The sequence below is a fragment of the Phalacrocorax carbo genome, chromosome 12, assembly GCF_963921805.1.
Source record: "Phalacrocorax carbo chromosome 12, bPhaCar2.1, whole genome shotgun sequence".
NCBI lineage: Eukaryota > Metazoa > Chordata > Aves > Suliformes > Phalacrocoracidae > Phalacrocorax > Phalacrocorax carbo.
The window spans coordinates 1411664-1427192 of record NC_087524.1 but is presented as its reverse complement, the minus strand read 5'-3'; the positions used below and the strand labels follow the sequence as shown (position 1 = coordinate 1427192).

The window sequence follows — 15529 nt, the reverse complement described above, 5'->3', positions numbered from 1 at the left end:
TAAATCCTAACATTTGCAAATGGCCCGGAGGCAAACTAACCTTGGACGGGCAGAGAGAGGGAGGGAGGGTCTCCCATTACTGCTGATTAAAAGGAGACTTTAATAAGCGTCTAATTCACTCATCGCGAGTTTTATGGAGAAATTAGAGGAGGACAAAAAAAAAGGAGACATCTCCAGTGTGGGGGGAGGAGGCAGCAGAGCGGGGGTCCCACGCCTCCACCCCAGCCCAGGGCAAAGGGAAGAGGCAGCTGGGCCTCGCCGGTGCCACGGCCTCCGGTCCCGCAGGGGCGGGGGGGTACACATCTGGGTGATGTGAAGCCCCTTTGGGCAGAGGAGCAGCACGGACCCACCCCCCCACCCCCCGCCCGCACCCCCCCCTCGCCGCTCGGGGGCAAAGAACCGAGGCAAAGGAGCGGAGGGGCTCCGGGGCCGGGGCCAGACAAAAGCAGAGCTGCGTGGCGGGGGCTGCGGCCGGCGGGCGACGCCGGCCCGCCGGGGCCAGCTCCGGGGACCCCGCTCGCAGCGAGGGCTCCCCACGCCGGGGCCGGCGGCGGAGCTCGGGGGCGGGGGAGGGACCGGGGCCGAAGGCCGGCGCCAGGAGCCCCCTGCCCGCTCCCTGCCCGCCTGCCTGGGGAGGGCCGGGGCGGTCAGCGCCGGGGCTGTCCCCGTCCCCGTGTCTCCGTGGCCCGGGAGGCTCGGAGGCTCGCCCCAACTCCGGCCGGCCCGGTGCGGTAAGAGGCGGCTTTGTTGCAGAAGTGTCTCTTCACATTGTTGGCTTTTTTTTTTTCCCCTCTTTCTTTCTTTTTTTTTTTTTCTTTTTTTTTTTTCTTTTCCCCCCTCAATGAGGCTGTAAAAGGTCTCCGGCTTGTCTCGTTTTTGTGGCAAACGCTCTCTTGTAAAGAGGAGAGGTTAAAGTGTCGGTGACTGAATAAAGAGCAGCACACGTGGGCTATTACCATTCAGGGCAAACAAATGCAGAGAAGGGAAAAGCCAGCAGCAGGCAGGGCGAGGGGGAGCGCGGCCCCCCCGGCGCACACACGCCCCCGCCGGGCTGGCAGGGCCCGTCCGCCGGCCTCCCTGCGGCCCCGGCGTCCCCCAGACATGCAACCCACCCAGGGCTCACAAAAGAGCGAGAGAAAGAGAGGGGGGGAGACATGAGGGGGTCTTAGATGGGAAAAAAAAAAAAAAAAAAGAAAGTAGCTTTAGGGGGAATGTGCTGTGGAGTGTGAAATTGCAGCCCGTGGTGCTCCATATTGTACCAGAAGCTCTCCAAAAACTCATCCTCCAACGTGACCAGAGGTGCTTAGAGGGGGAGAGAGAGAGGGAGAGGGGGAGAGGGGCTCGGAGACACAGGGGGAGGGGAAGGATGGGGGTCTTTTATTCTTTTCGCGCTCTCTTTTTTATTAATTGTTCGTTTAAAAAACCTAACTTTGTGTTTATTTGTTAAACTCGGCCACCAAGAGCAATCTCGGCTCTCCTGGGCAGAGCGGCGGGGGGGTGCGGGGAGGGGCGGCGGGGCTCTGTCCGCCTCCCCTTGCCCTGCCCGACCTGGAAAAACCTCTTCCAGGCGGTTTTGATCCCGCTCCCGCATCCCCACGCTGCTGCCCGGCACCTCGGCCCGGCCCCATCGCCCTCTCGCCCCCCCACGACCCCGGGGGAAGATCAGACCCCACCACCCCGGCAGCGAAGGGGTGGCCCCTGGTCTGGACACCCATTTCCCTGGGTGCTGGCTGGAGAGAGGCAGCGGGATGTGTCCTCAGGCCAGAAATCACTCTGTCCTCAGACAAAGCACCCCAAAAGTCGCCCGGGGAGGCTTTCTCAAAGCGCCCCCTTCCTTGAAGACCCCTCTCACACTCATACACACGCCGGCTCCTTCCCTTCAACGCTCCCATCCCGTGGCTTTTATTTCTGTGGGGTTTGGTTTTTGTTTGTTGGGTTTTGTTTTTTTTTTAATCGTTTCACAGCCAGAGATTTCGCCCCCGACTTTCCCACGAGAGGTTGAATTAGCGGTCGCAGGTCAGAAAAATACCTAGAGATGGTCAGGGCAGGTTTAGCCTGTAACTTGGTAAATACGGTGCTGGCGAGCGTTAAGGGTAGAGCTAAAGCATCTCCAAAATGCCAGCGTCCAGGCTGAAAGCGCTCCGCACGCCTGGCGAGGGAAGGGGCAGGCGGTGCGTGGAGCCGAGGAGGTGGCGGCATCCCGAGGTGGTGCGAACACAAAACTTTTGCCCCCACAGCACGCTGTCCCGCAAGCCAGGGGTCGAGTTTAACTGGTTTCCAGCCTAATCAGCGACAGGCAACCCGTAGGAAACTGGGAGCCAGCCTGGGCTTTGGAGACAACGGCGGGCGCAGCCGCGACAGTTTTGCTCCAGGCCCGACTTTTCCGGGGGTCCCTCCGCCGCCCCGGCTGGCCCCGGCGGAGCGCCCTTCCCCGGCTGGCAGCGGGGGAAAGAACGGCGTTTGTTTAACCTTCCCAGGGATGAGGCGAGCGCGGCACGTTGGCGAAGCCAAGGCAGGACGGGGCAACTGAGACGGCTTCGGGGGGGGGGCGGGGGGGACGAGGGGACGACAGACGACACCGCCAGGACCCTCGCCGTTATGTGTGTCGGGGCCGGGGGCGGGAAATAGGATCAATGGAGAAGATTTCGGCTTGATCAGCTGGAGAAAGCCGGCTAACGAAGCAGATCGAAAGATAGCTATCGCCGCAACTCCCCCCAAAAGTTTATTTTTCTTGAAATTTCCGCAGAGAGGCGGGCGCCTCTTTTGAAGTGTAAATGGTTCTAGCTTGGGGGGGCTGGGTTAGCGAAGAAGGGGGAGATCCTCAGATGCTCTTTGGGAAAGAGGAAAGAAATAAAAGGGGGGAGAGGAAAAGAAAAGAAAAGAAAAGAAAAGAAAAGAAAAGAAAAGAAAAGAAAAGAAAAGAAAAGAAAAGAAAAGAAAAGAAAAGAAAAGAAAAGAAAAGAAAAGAAAAGAAAAGAAAAGAAAAGAAAAGAAAAGAAAAGAAAAGAAAAGAAAAGAAAAGAAAAGAAAAGAAAAGAAAAGAAAAGAAAAGAAAAGAAAAGAAAAGAAAAGTTCATTTAAAGGGGGACGAGGAAAAAAGCACCTAGGGCTGGTGAAGTGGGAGTCGGTTGGGGAGATGCGTGTGGAGCTGTGGGAGTGGGACGAGGCCGGTGGCCTCGGCCTCGCCCGGTCCCGTTGCGCACACGGCCGTGTGAGGACGCGGGGACAGGCCGCTGGTTTTAGTCTGGGCAGACAGAAATTGTTCGGTGGATTTAAATGTTGACAAAGCAATTCTTCCAGGAAGTCTGGTGTGGGAAGGGGCACCAGGTGATACTGTGGTATGTGCAGTGGGGGAAGGGGACACGGAGCGGGGGAACTGCTTCCTTTTCTCTTTTCTCTTTTCTTTTCTTTTCTTTTCTTTTCTTTTCTTTTCTTTTCTTTTCTTTTCTTTTCTTTTCTTTTCTTTTCTTTTCTTTTCTTTTCTTTTCTTTTCTTTTCTTTTCTTTCTTTTCTTTTCTTTCTTTTCTTTTCTTTTCTTTTCCTCTCTTCTCATTTCTTCTCTCTTTTCACTCGTCCCTTCCCTTTTCCCTTTCCCTTCCCTTTTCTCTTTCCCTTTCTTTCCTGAGAAAGCAGTCTTGCTCTACCAGGCTCGGGGTACCCCGTTTACACGGGCTACCTCCGTGCCGTGGGACTCAAGCTTCGCCTCGCAGAGCGCCTGCGTTATGTGTTTCTCGAGTCTCTTACTCCTGCCTTCCTCCTCACTGCGATGGGGAAACAGCAACAGGGAGGGAATAAACTACGGCAAAACACATTTTCGGGAGGCGATCTGGGGTCCGCCGGCTGCCCCCGCCCCGGCCCACCACCAAGCCGGTGTCTCCTCCCCGACCAACCAACAGTTATAAAGGCCCAGAGCATCTCTGCGAGGGACAGAATGAACTCCCCGGGTGCTAGCGGTGGCAGAGGGCGGGAGGGGGTGAGGAAGTTCCCGGGAAGCCGAGGCCCGGGGATGGGACGCTTGGGCGAGGCAGGTACGGCGCCGGAGGCCGTGCCCTTCCGCCCGGCGCCGGGGGGCTCCGACCCTCGGCCCGGCCTTGGCTGTGGCCTGAGCCCCGACCCGCGGCGGCGGGGCGGCCGGGGCAGGCTGGGTGGAAGGGAGGAAGGGACGGGGGAGCTGCCGGAGCGCTCGGTGGAGCGGAGCAATAACGGGGCCGTGTCCAGCCGCCGGCCAGGCGGGAGCAGCAGGCTGGCGGAGGGGACTAACGGCGGCGGTTACCGCGCTGCCAGCCCCGCCGCCCACGGGAGCGGCTGCGGTTGTGTGGTGGGTGGTGGTACCGGCGCCGGGACCGTGGGATGGTCGCCGGGCCCCGCCGCCGCCGCCGCCCCTTCCCGCGCCCCCAAGCCGACCGGAGGGCGCCATCTAGGGGCCGCGGCGGGCACCGCCGCCCCCGCCCCGCACCTGCGCCCGCCGCCGCCGCCCCCGCGGCTGAGACCCCGCACCGGGCCGCGGCCCCGGCCGCCCGGCGGGGAGGGGCGGCGAAGGGACCCCACGGGCGGGCGGGGGGCGCCGCGGGGCGGGGGCGGGGGAGCGGGATGCGGCCGGCGGGGCGGGGGGCACCCCCGGTCCGGCCCCGGGGCTGCCCGCGGAGCCCCAACGACAAACTTGTCGCCGGGCGGCGGGGAGGCGCTTTCCCCAGCCGGGCGGGAGCGGACGCCGCTCCGGGCCGGGCAGCGGGAGCCCCCCCGCTCCTGTGAGACGCTCGCCCTTCGTGGGGGTGCTGCCGGGGGCTGCCACGCGTGTTTTAGCTGTGCCCGCCGTGGCCGCTCCTCCTCCCCCCCGCAGCGCGGACGGGGAGCTGAGCGCTGCCTCACGGTGCATCTCACCGCCCGTGGCGGCAGAAACAACATCCACCACCACCACCACACCCCCCCCCCAAACCATCCTTCCTTAGCACAAGGGACAGAGCGAGGGGAGTGGGGGGAGAGAAAGATAAAACATCAGCTGAAGTGCCAGAGTGATTTATGAGACAGTGGAAAATATTTCATAAAGATCTCTCAGAGATTCTTTACTTAAACCAGTTAGAAAACAAAGGGGCTGTTTCGTGACAAATAAGCAGAGGGGTGGAAAGGGTGGAGGAGGAAAAGAGGAGAAGAAGAAAGTACATTTCAGGTGAGGATAAATTCGCAATCCGAAACCCAAAATCGAGCTCACGGCAATTTCTACCTTGTCTTTTTACCCCTGATTATTACCCTAAGAATGTGTTTCTCTTTGCCCTCTGCTGCGCTGCTAGGTCAGAGCCAGTCTATCCTAGCCATAGAGTTATTTGTGAAATAATTCTTAAATCCCACTGTGGCATTAGAAAAAGAGAAAAGCAGCAGAGATGGGGAACGTGGGAGCTTGGATTTGCTGCTGTTTTCCCAAATGTGCGTGAGGGGAAACTTTGCAATGACTGAAATGGGCCCATTCTATTGGTTCAAAGAGGTGCAAGAAGCTCTTTCTTCCTCTTCTTTCTTTCTTCGTTCCTTTTTTCCTCTCTTCCTTTCTTCCTTCCTTTCTTCCTCCCTTCCTTCTTTTCTGTCCTTTTTTCCTTTCTTCTGTCCTTTTTTCCTTTCTTCCGTCCTTTCTTTCCTTTTTTCCTTTCTTCCTTTTTTTTTTTCTCTCTCTCCCTGTCTCTCTACCTTCTGTTTATTTGTCTTTCTTTTTCTTCGTTACGTCTTTCTCTCTCGATCTCACTCTCTCTGCCTCTCTCCTTTCCCCCTTCCTCTCCCCGTCCGACTCCCACCCCACGGAAGCCCCGATGCGCATCGAATCCCCCTCCCCCGTTTCACCCCGAGCAAAGTCTCGGGCAAAAAAAAGAGCGGGGCGTGAGAAGGGGGACGAAACTCCCGAGCCGCGCGTGTGCGTGTGCGCCTGTTCGGGAAGGGAGTTAAAGCCCCAGAGGCACGAGTGACAACAAAGCGGGGCTCAAGCGCCTTCCCGCGGGCCGGGCCGGGCGCGGCCGCCCCGCAAACGCGTGGCCCGGGGCGCTCCGGGGCGGGCGGCCGGGGCTCCCCCGCCGGCGGGGCCCAGCGGCGGCGGCCCCCCCGCACCGAGCCGCCGGGCCGGCCCTCCTCTCCCCTCTCCCCTCTCCTCTCTTCTCCCCTCCCGGCCGCGCTCGGCTCGGCGCGCTGGCGAATCAGAGAGTGTCGGAATCTATTGCCTTTGTCTGACAAGTCATCCATCTCCGGGGAGGCGGGCGGGGGGCTGAGGGCGCTGCGGCTTTTAGAGAGACACACACCGGGAGCGGAGGCTCCAGTCTCCGGCCCCGGCTCCTCGCAAGCACTTCCCACCTCGGGCGAAAGTCCGCCGGGCGCCGGATCCTCCGCCCGGCCGAGAGGAGGGGGCCCGCCCGCCCGCCGCTCGCAGCTTTCCCGGGGATTGCTACTCCGCTTTGAACTTAAATGAACTAGCCCCGGACCGCGGGAGGAGGAGGAGGAGGAGGAGGAGGGGGGAGAGCCGCGTCCTCCTGCGCCTTCTGTCGCCTGGCCGCCGGCCGCACCTTGCTCCGGCACCCCCTCCCCGCCGCCGGGGATGCTCTGAGCCCCCCCAGCCATGACACCCACCTGCCCCCCGGCGCCGCCAGCCCCTCGCTCCCACGGACTCTGCTGACTCCGCCGGCCCCGCCGCCCCGGCCCCCCAGAGCCGGCGCAGCCCTCCCGCCCCCCGGGAAGTACCCCGCTCCCCGCTCCGCCGGGCAGGGGGGCCAGCGCACCCCGCCGCTCCCCTCCTCTCCTCTCCCTGTGTGTTTTGGGGTTTTTTTGTTTGTTTTGGTTTGTTTTTTTTGTTATTTTTTTTCTCCCCTAAGTCTTGAAGTTGAGTTTTAGAGGCGACACGGCGGCTTCAGCCGATTTCTTCCCCTTCCTTTGCCTCCCCATGGATATGCACTGCAAGGCAGACCCCTTCTCAGCAATGCACCGTGAGTACTGGAGCCCGGCTCCTTCGCTGCTCTCCCTCCTTCTCATCCCTCCATTCCTCCTTCCCCAACCATTCTTCCTCACCTGGTCCTCCTCCAGGGCCATCCTTTCCCCGCCAGCCTCTCCTCCCCCGGCCGAACCCGGGCTTACAGAGGCGTTCGGAAGGCCGGACGGGCCCCGGCGGCGGGGCGAGGGTCCCGGGCAGCCCCGGGCCCGGGCGGGGGGAGCAGGGCTCCGTGCGGCGCGGGGCGGGGGACCAGGACCCCCAGCCCGGGGAGCAGGGGGCTATGGGCGGCTGTGCCTCTGCTGCCTGCAAGAGACCACCCCCCGAACCAGATCTTTCCCCCGCAAAGGCACTTTCCCCATCGCCCCGCAGACAACCTGAGTTTATTCCGACTCGTGTCAGCGCCCCCCCCCCCCCCCGGCTGGACCCTTTCCCCGTCCCTGCCCCGCCGGGCCGGGGCTTCCCGCAACCCTGCGGGGCTCTAAACCCGCAGTTTATCCCGCGATCTGTTGCTGTTTGCTTTGGTTTGGGATTTCGGCGGCCGAGAGGGGAGACGCCAGGTTTAAACGAATGGCGGGTTGGTCGGTGGCCGTTCCGCGCTCCGGTTTGCTTCGGGTTGTGGTGGAAGGTTGGGCTGCGGGGAAAAATAGGACAATGGTGCGGCTGGGAGATCTGGCGGCTTCGGAGGCTCCCAAGAAGTCACGATCCCCCCTGGTTTATTTACCAGATCCCCGGTGGGCATTTTAAACGCATTCCCGGCACAGGGGAAAGTGCATTCGTGAGGCATTTTCACTTTAAAGAGCCTTTCTATGAGAGGGGTACAAAGGAAAGCGAAAAGACCCCTTTGCCAGGGACCGTAGCCAGGAATTTTCAGGGATTTTAATTTCACCGTACCGAGGGAAAATAATTCCGAGATTTAAATTAAAGAAGGAAATACAAATAGATAGCCGAGATTGAGAGCATCTTGAGTCAGGAAATGAATAATTAAGAGCAATTTGTAACTTCTGACACCGAAACTTTTGAGGACACGCCCTGCCTGCTGCATAAAAACAAACCGAAAAGACAAAAAAATGGAAATGCTCGAAGTTTTTAAAAAAAAACACCCGATTTTGCCCTGAGAAGGAAGGCGCAGAAATACAAACCCACGAGCAGCTCCCCAAACGTGGATGTGGGTAACTGTCTTCCTGGTTCTAAATCAATGATTTCCAGGATACGTTGCTTAAAATGTAGGGTTTAATTTTCGAAGACCTTGAACAGCAAACAGTCCGTGCATTAGGCGTTATTTTTAGTTTTCAGAGGTGCGACCTGCTTTCAGACGCGGTTGCAGTAATTCTGCCTCCGGTACGATCCGGAACGTGTCGGCGGCCGAAAGAGGCATCTCACTGTCTCTGATTTAAAAAAGAAAAAAAAAAAACAAAACAAAACAAAAAGCCCTCCAGAGATTCGGGGATAATTTCGGCTTCCGATAAAAAAAAAAAAATAATAAAGTCAACATTTGATTTGTTCCCCTAAAATGTATTTCTAGATCTACGGACCTAGATATTAGTAACCAATTTAAATACATACGGGCGCGGGCTCCTGACACAGAGACAGCGAAGCGCGATCCACACGAAAGCCGTAAGGCTGGCTGGGTATATGTGTGTACAGACGCCGGCACTTAAACGCAGATAAAACCACGCAAATATCTTACTGCTCTGATAGAAATAACCTTAGAAAAGCGCGGGGGAGAGCAAAACAAACTGGTGTGAAAAATATCCGGGCTGCAATAATTTGAATTATTAATTTTTAATTTTTAATTTTTTTTTTTGCATCTGCTGCCTCTAAATACTTTGTAATGTGAGTTATAAAAGGCGCCGTGAATTATTTATCACGGAGTTGCCGAGGAAATTGCTGTCTTGTAACTTTAGAGGCAACATGTGCAGAAGGGCTTCCGAACAAATGAAGAAAACGCACACAGCAACATACACCCGCGGGTCTTCGTGGGGAAAGATAAATATTATATCCCCCGCACCCCCCCGAACCCCTAAACATGTTTTAAGAAAGACTAACAAAAGAACGCAACCAGTAACCCCGGCTCCTCGGGGAAGGGTCGGGGAAGCCAGCCGGCGCCCGGGCCGAGGCGGCTGGGAGGGGATGTTACTGGTGGAGGTGTTACTGGAGGGGTGGGGGAGATGGAAAAAACTCTATTTGTGCGAAAGGACTTGGATCGATCGCAGGGCAATGAGAGTTTCCACTAAGTTCAGAGCCAATAAGTCAGTGTCAGAAGCAGGGGAGGAAAAAAAAAAAAAACCTCAGCGAAAATACAAACAGATCATTTTTCAGCAAACTACAAACGGAACTAAGATCTCTTGGAGAGGAAGATACAGAAGGTTAGGGCTGTGTGAAAGAAAAGCCTTAATACAGTGTGCACTCCACAGCTATATCAGCTGGGTGTTCCGGAGATAGAGACACCCGGGGAGCCGCGGCAGCCGAGCTGCCCCGCCGGCCGCTGCGCATCTCCCGCCGGCCGCTGCGCATCTCCCGCCGGCCGCTGCGCATCTCCCGCCGGCCGCTGCGCATCTCCCGCCGGCCGGGCACGGCTCCCCGCTCCCCCCAGTGCAGACCGCCCCAGGTGGAAGCAGAGCACGACCTCCTGCCCCGCCGACTCCCAAAAGGAGATACTTCCCTTTATTCCTGTCACTCCCGTCCTCCTGCCCATGCTTAGCAGGTGCATACTTATTTTTCCCCCCAAGTTATTTCTCGAAATGGAGAAAGGTCGGGGTGGTGGTGGGGGAAGCGATCCTAGCAGTCTTATCTGAGAGAGAGCAGGTTTTTGCCTGGAAAGGTGGGGACAGAGGAAAACGGAGCATTTTAAGTTCTCCCTGATACAGATTTTTTTTGGGGGGGTGTGGGGTGGGATGGTGGTGAGGAGCGGACAGACGGAACCGTGCAAGTCTTAGATAATTTTTTTTTAATACCGGAGGATTTTTCCTTTAAAGATCGAAAGCTGAGGACAGAGAGGGTCGGTCTGTAAAGGAAGAGCAGGACACAAAATATTTTCTTTCCCTCTCCCTCCGTCTCCCTACATCTCTGTCTCTTTTTCTCTCTGAATCCCTCCAACTCGCAGCCCAAAATACCGAGTGAGGACGCGTTGCGGGGGGACACGCCGCGGGGTGAGGGAGGGCGGGGTTCGCGGAGAACCGTAATTGACAATGTGATAGAAAATCGTGGAAAGAAAATGAAAGGGAAGAGGAAAAGCCCAGGAGCAGAGGGAAAGGGGACTGCGGCAGGGTCCGCCCGCAGCCGCTGAGCTCCGGAGTTTGGGAGCGCGTCTCGCCCCAGCTCCGGGGAGCGGAGCCGGAGCGGGCGCTGCCCCAGCCTCGCCCCGCCACGATGGCCCCGAGAATCCCCCTCCGGTGTCCCGGGAGGGGACCGCGGGATGGAGGGCTGCTCCCGGGCCTGGGAAGGGAGGCGGCGGTCCTCGGCCAGCCTCCGGCTCGGGAAAATTCACTCTGCCTTCCCATCTTCTCTCCTCTCTCTTTCTTTCTTCCTTTTTATTTTCCTTCTTTCACCTTGTCATGGTTTTAGCTGTTTTTCTTCACTGCAGTGAAGAAAATTAACTCTATCCCAGCTAAAACCATGGCACTCCTCTCTTGCTCTTTTTCCCTTTTCTTTTCCTTGTCTCGTTATCTTTCATTCTGTCGTTATCTTTCCTTCTCTCTTTCTTTATCTTCCCTTCTCTCGTTATCTTCCCTTCTCTCGTTATGCCTTTCTTTCCCTTTCCCTCATTCTCCTTCTCTCTATTTTTTCCTTTCTTTCTCCCTTTTTCTCTCCTCTCTCTCCCTCACGTCTCGTTTCCCCTCTCGACCCCCTGTCATCATCTCCATCCATCTGTAGCGGCTGGAGATTTTGCAGTTGCGAGTGGTGAAGAATCCACGACTAACAGTGTGTTTCTGGTGTGCGTGGGTTGTTGTGTTTTTTTTATTTCTCTTTCCCCAGCAGGGCACGGGGGTGTGAACCAGCTCGGGGGGGTGTTTGTGAACGGCAGGCCCCTACCTGACGTGGTGAGACAAAGGATAGTGGAGCTGGCTCACCAGGGGGTCCGGCCCTGTGACATTTCCAGGCAGCTGCGGGTCAGCCACGGTTGTGTCAGCAAGATCCTGGGCAGGTAAGGAAAGAGGCAGCTCCTTCCCCTCCCCTGGGACGGCACCGGGGAGGGAATCATCCTTTCCCCCCTCCGATGTCCCCTCCCGCCCTCCCCCCGCCACCCCCGAGCGGCCCCGGCACCTCCGTGCCGTGGGAGCCCACGGCCGAGCGGGGCCCCCGCCTCCCCCCGGGGGGACGTTCTTCCCCTCCACCCCCCGGCGGGGCTTGGAAACTCCTGGGAAGATAAACAATTTGCGAGGGGTGGGCGGGAAAGAGAAGGGGGGTGGGGGGTGGAGAGAAAGAAAAAGCGAAGGAACGACCAAAAAAAACCCCCCAAACAACAGCAAAAATCCCCCAGCTGACGGTAGTCCGTGAGCGGCCTTAGCAAATACCCGGGTAAATAAAGAAACAACGGGACAGATAAAGAAATACCGGGGGTGACGGCCAAAGGTGGTGTGAAATACTGCCCGGGCAGGCGGGGGGGCCCGGCGCCCCCCGCCCGGCCGCTCGGCCGCGGAGCGGGGTCAGGCGGCGGCGGAGCCCCGGCGCGGTGCGGGGCCGTGAGGTGCCCCCGCCAAGGACGGGCCGGAGCCGCTGCCGCCGGCACGGCCGAGGGGCAGCGGGAGATGGGCTGGGGCTGCCCGGTACGACCACCCGCTTCCGAGGGAGCGGGCGGGGGCGCGGGGAGGGACAAGCCGCGCTCCCGCACCCACGGCCCCGCCGGCACCCGGGGTGGGGAGAGGCGGGGGGACCCCGGCGCTGCCCGCTCCCCACGCCCCCTCCCCGGCCCGGCGGTCGGTGGGCTTCCCCTCCGGCCGGCCGCATCGGGGCGAGGGTTTCCGTTTTGTTCCCTCGATCCCCGGGCCTGAAACGAGCGTGTGCGTGTAAGGCGGGGGAAGGGGGAGGCAGCCAACAGCCCGGCGCTCCTCGCTTCTCACACACACACACACAAAAAGGGGGGAAAAATAAAAGAAAAAGAGGAGCGGGAGCGAGCCCTGCGGAGGAGAAGGGGCTGCCCCAGCCCCGGCGCCCCGCGGAGCCCCGCCATGCGTCCCCCAAGCCGCCGCGGGCCGAAGCCGAGGTGGGGAGCGGGCCCGGGAGCGGCGCCGGGGGCTCGGGGGGCTCGACGGGGCAGCGGGGGCTGGGGGCCAGGGGGGCTGCTCCGGGGCCGGCAGGTCTCTGACCCTCCTTTGTGCAGGTATTACGAGACGGGGAGCATCAAACCCGGCGTGATCGGCGGCTCCAAGCCCAAAGTGGCGACCCCCAAAGTAGTGGATAAAATCGCCGAGTACAAGCGACAGAACCCGACAATGTTCGCCTGGGAGATCCGGGACAGGCTACTGGCCGAGGGCATCTGCGACAACGACACGGTCCCCAGCGTCTCCTCCATAAACAGGTAAGAGCGACCCCGCAGCCCTGCTCGCGGCCCCATCGCCTCTTTGCGACCCCATAAAACCCCTCCCGACAGCGCGGGGGGGCCCGATCCTTGCTCGGGCAGGTTAGAGCCAGCCTGCTCCGGCGCCCTGCCCGCAGCGGGACCCCGGCCCGGCCCGGCCGCGACCCCCGAGCCCGGCGCCGGGCCGCGGGGGAGCGGGGCCGCCCGGGGCTCGCTGCCGCACGCCGCAGCTCGGCGCCCGCGAAGCGGGCCCGGGGCGGGCAGCGCTGCTGCCGGAGCCGCGGAGCCCCGAGCGGAGCCGCCCGGCGGTGCCGCCAGCTTTGGGGGGGCTGCTGGGGCTGGCGGGGTGACGGGCGGCGGCGCCGGGTTTTCCCCTGTCCCTCCAACACCCCTCCCGGGGTGTAAATGACCGCCGGCCTCGCCAGGGCATCAGGGCTCCGAGCCGAAAGGCTGCCGCTCTCCGCTGCCAAGCCGGGCTCAGAGCGCCGGGCCGCCGCGGGAAGGCTTGCCTTGCACCCGCTCCCCCGGGTCACCCCTCATCGCTCGCCCGAGGGAACGGCTGCAGTTGCAAGGCTGCCCCTTCCCCGGCCCCTGCGGGGGCTGATCCTGCCCTGGCAGGAGCCTGGGAAGCAGCAGGATCCATCCAGCACTAGCGAACACCCCCCCCCGCCCCCCAGCTGTAGGGTGCGACTTTTGTTGGTGGAGGGACTCAGATTTGGTCTCAGGTTTGAGGTGACAAAAATAACCATATGACAGGCAAAAAAAAAAAAAAAGAGATGGGTGCAGGAGGAGGAGGCCGGTGATAGATGTAACCAAGTGCCAGCACACTGCAAAGCGCTCGGCCCTTCACATGCCTGCACAGTCAAACGCAACACACACCACATCTCCACACTTTGGCCGCACACAACGCTTCTATGCACCGAGTAAAAGTAATTACGCTGTTTTAGTGCAATGTATGTACGGATACCTTGACTATGCCCGCAGAAATACATCCTCTAGAAACAGAGTAACACCGGGCTGTTTGCAAAGGGTACATGCGTAGGCACGAAATACCTCACCGACAGAGTAAGAATACATGAAATTTTCCATGCAACCCCAAATATACGGCGCTTCCTGCTCAAATAAATGTATAGAGGGTATATGCAAATATGCATGCAGCCTTTTGTAGTGTCTGTGTAGATAAAAACACACAAGTCAGTATATCGGTCCTTTTGATATATAACAAGTTTAGCCAGATTAAAAAAAAAAACAACAAACCCTGGTGTATTTATAGCAAGGGAAGCAAAAAATAAATAGCAGGGAAAACGCAGTGGTATTTTTTGTCTCGCGCTTTTCACGGCAGATTTATCAAAATATGTCCAATAACTCAGACTGTGTATTTCTAAATCTGGCATCCTATATAAATGGGTTTTAATATTTTGCAAATGATATGGAATTATCCCAAATCATCTTGAAAACAGCAGGTAGAATTAGCTAGTGGAATGTACCTTGGCTAAGAAAGATTCCCTCAGACACACTGTCTCTGTAATATACTGCTAGGCTACCCTAGGAAATTATCCCTGTGTGTGCCATCTGTATTAAAATGGTTATTAAGTTATGAACAGGGTAACATAATACTGATCGGCTAATTATACACCCTCCTAAAAAACCTCCAGGTCTCTGTTACTCTCTCAGTCAGGTACTGAAATAATAACAGTTTGACATTCAGACACCTTACAAAGGCAGCTGCGGAAGGACAGCCAGCTATCCCTGGGAGGAATTAAGCTGGTGCTACAGAAGTCCAGAGGAACAGCTGTGGGCTCTTTGGAGGAAGAGCATGTACGGACCCAACGCACGCGTGTGTTTCGGCTAGATCACGGGGTGTTAGCATCCAAATGTCACTGAGGTCTCAGCCTGCTGGACCCGATGCCTCGTGCCTGGGTTGCCATGCCCCGGGCAGAAGGCTGAGCGCCAGGGTTTTGCTCCCACCTTTGCTACCAGTTTGCAGCAGGGCTTTGGGGGTTTTGTACCTCAGTTTCCCCACCCTGGAAATGAAAACCGGTCCTTCTCAGGAAGGGAGGAACAGATGTCAGTTAGATTGCACTTATAAAATGCTTTGAGAAGGACAAGTGCTTTGTGGCTGCTAAATATTATAATATTACAGAGGCTCAGCTGTGGTCCACCATGTTTGATTCCCACTGCGATGGCGTTTGGGTGTGTAGTCACCAAGGCACGAGAGCATTCTGGCTTCGTATGATTATGTCTTTCCCCATTCCTTTTAAAAATTCAGGCCCAGCTTCCCACTGTTCCCCTTTGTACGAGGCTCCCCAAAACTCCCATCCGGGAGGGGGTGAGCCTGTTGTACCACAGGTCATCATATTTGCAAGTCTGTGCTAGGCAAGAACAGGACAGCGAACCGGGGAAAAACTGCAGCAGAATAGGAAACAGCGAGTACATAAGGGCCCGATCCTGGTGCCGCGGAGAGTAGCGTGAGCTTCGTCACTTCAGTGACTTTTGTGACTCCAGCTCACAAAACTCACAAAAGGCAAAGAGGGAACTAAGTTCACAATTTAAAGATATGTTTTTCTTTCCTCCTGTTGTCAAAATGCACGTATAGAATTGGGTCAACCCTTTGTAAAAGCACATCCCCTACTTGTGGTATGATCACAAGCTGGAGTTAATCTAATACTCCAACGTCAGATAGATGACAATTTTAAAAACCAACCTTCTAGAAATATCTGCCTTCTTATTTTTGCAAAATTTGGAGTTTCCAAGCAAAATCTGCACTGGCCCAGTGTCCAGAACTGTTAGAGCTACATCCACGAGAGGTTTAACATCTTGAGACAGTAAGCGGGGCATTTACAGAAATAGAAGCTACCGATGTGCCCAGGTAGACTGTGAATACTGTACAGAGATCTCCTTGTACGTGGAAAAAAATTACTCCTGGTTATTATAAGATTTTATGAAAATTAATTAATCACATTTTATTTTCTTTCTGGGGCTTAGTTTAACCTTAACAAAGGCTTTTGGGTGAGAGACTACAAAACAACAGTTTCAATTCCAGTTCTAAAGTC

General features: G+C 57.6%; 1 protein-coding gene and 1 long non-coding RNA gene across 9 annotated transcripts in view; one reads left to right on the top strand and one right to left on the bottom strand.

Annotated features, from left to right (window-relative positions):
• LOC135315463 (uncharacterized) overlaps positions 1 to 15529 on the bottom strand; it is a 295947-nt gene that overhangs the window by 90181 nt on the left and 190237 nt on the right. The gene's annotated exons all lie outside the window — the stretch shown is intronic.
• Positions 1 to 15529, top strand: part of PAX2 (paired box 2) — a 102384-nt gene that overhangs the window by 5930 nt on the left and 80925 nt on the right. For 2 of the 8 annotated variants that reach the window (XM_064463680.1, XM_064463679.1), the window contains 2 exons: positions 10934 to 11102; positions 12279 to 12476. In XM_064463680.1, the coding sequence (XP_064319750.1) occupies positions 10934 to 11102; positions 12279 to 12476 (367 nt within the window). Of the gene's footprint in view, positions 1 to 6137; positions 6954 to 10933; positions 11103 to 12278; positions 12477 to 15529 lie in introns of those variants that run through there. The other 6 variants (XM_064463685.1, XM_064463681.1, XM_064463678.1 and 3 more) reach the window with 6 other exon arrangements.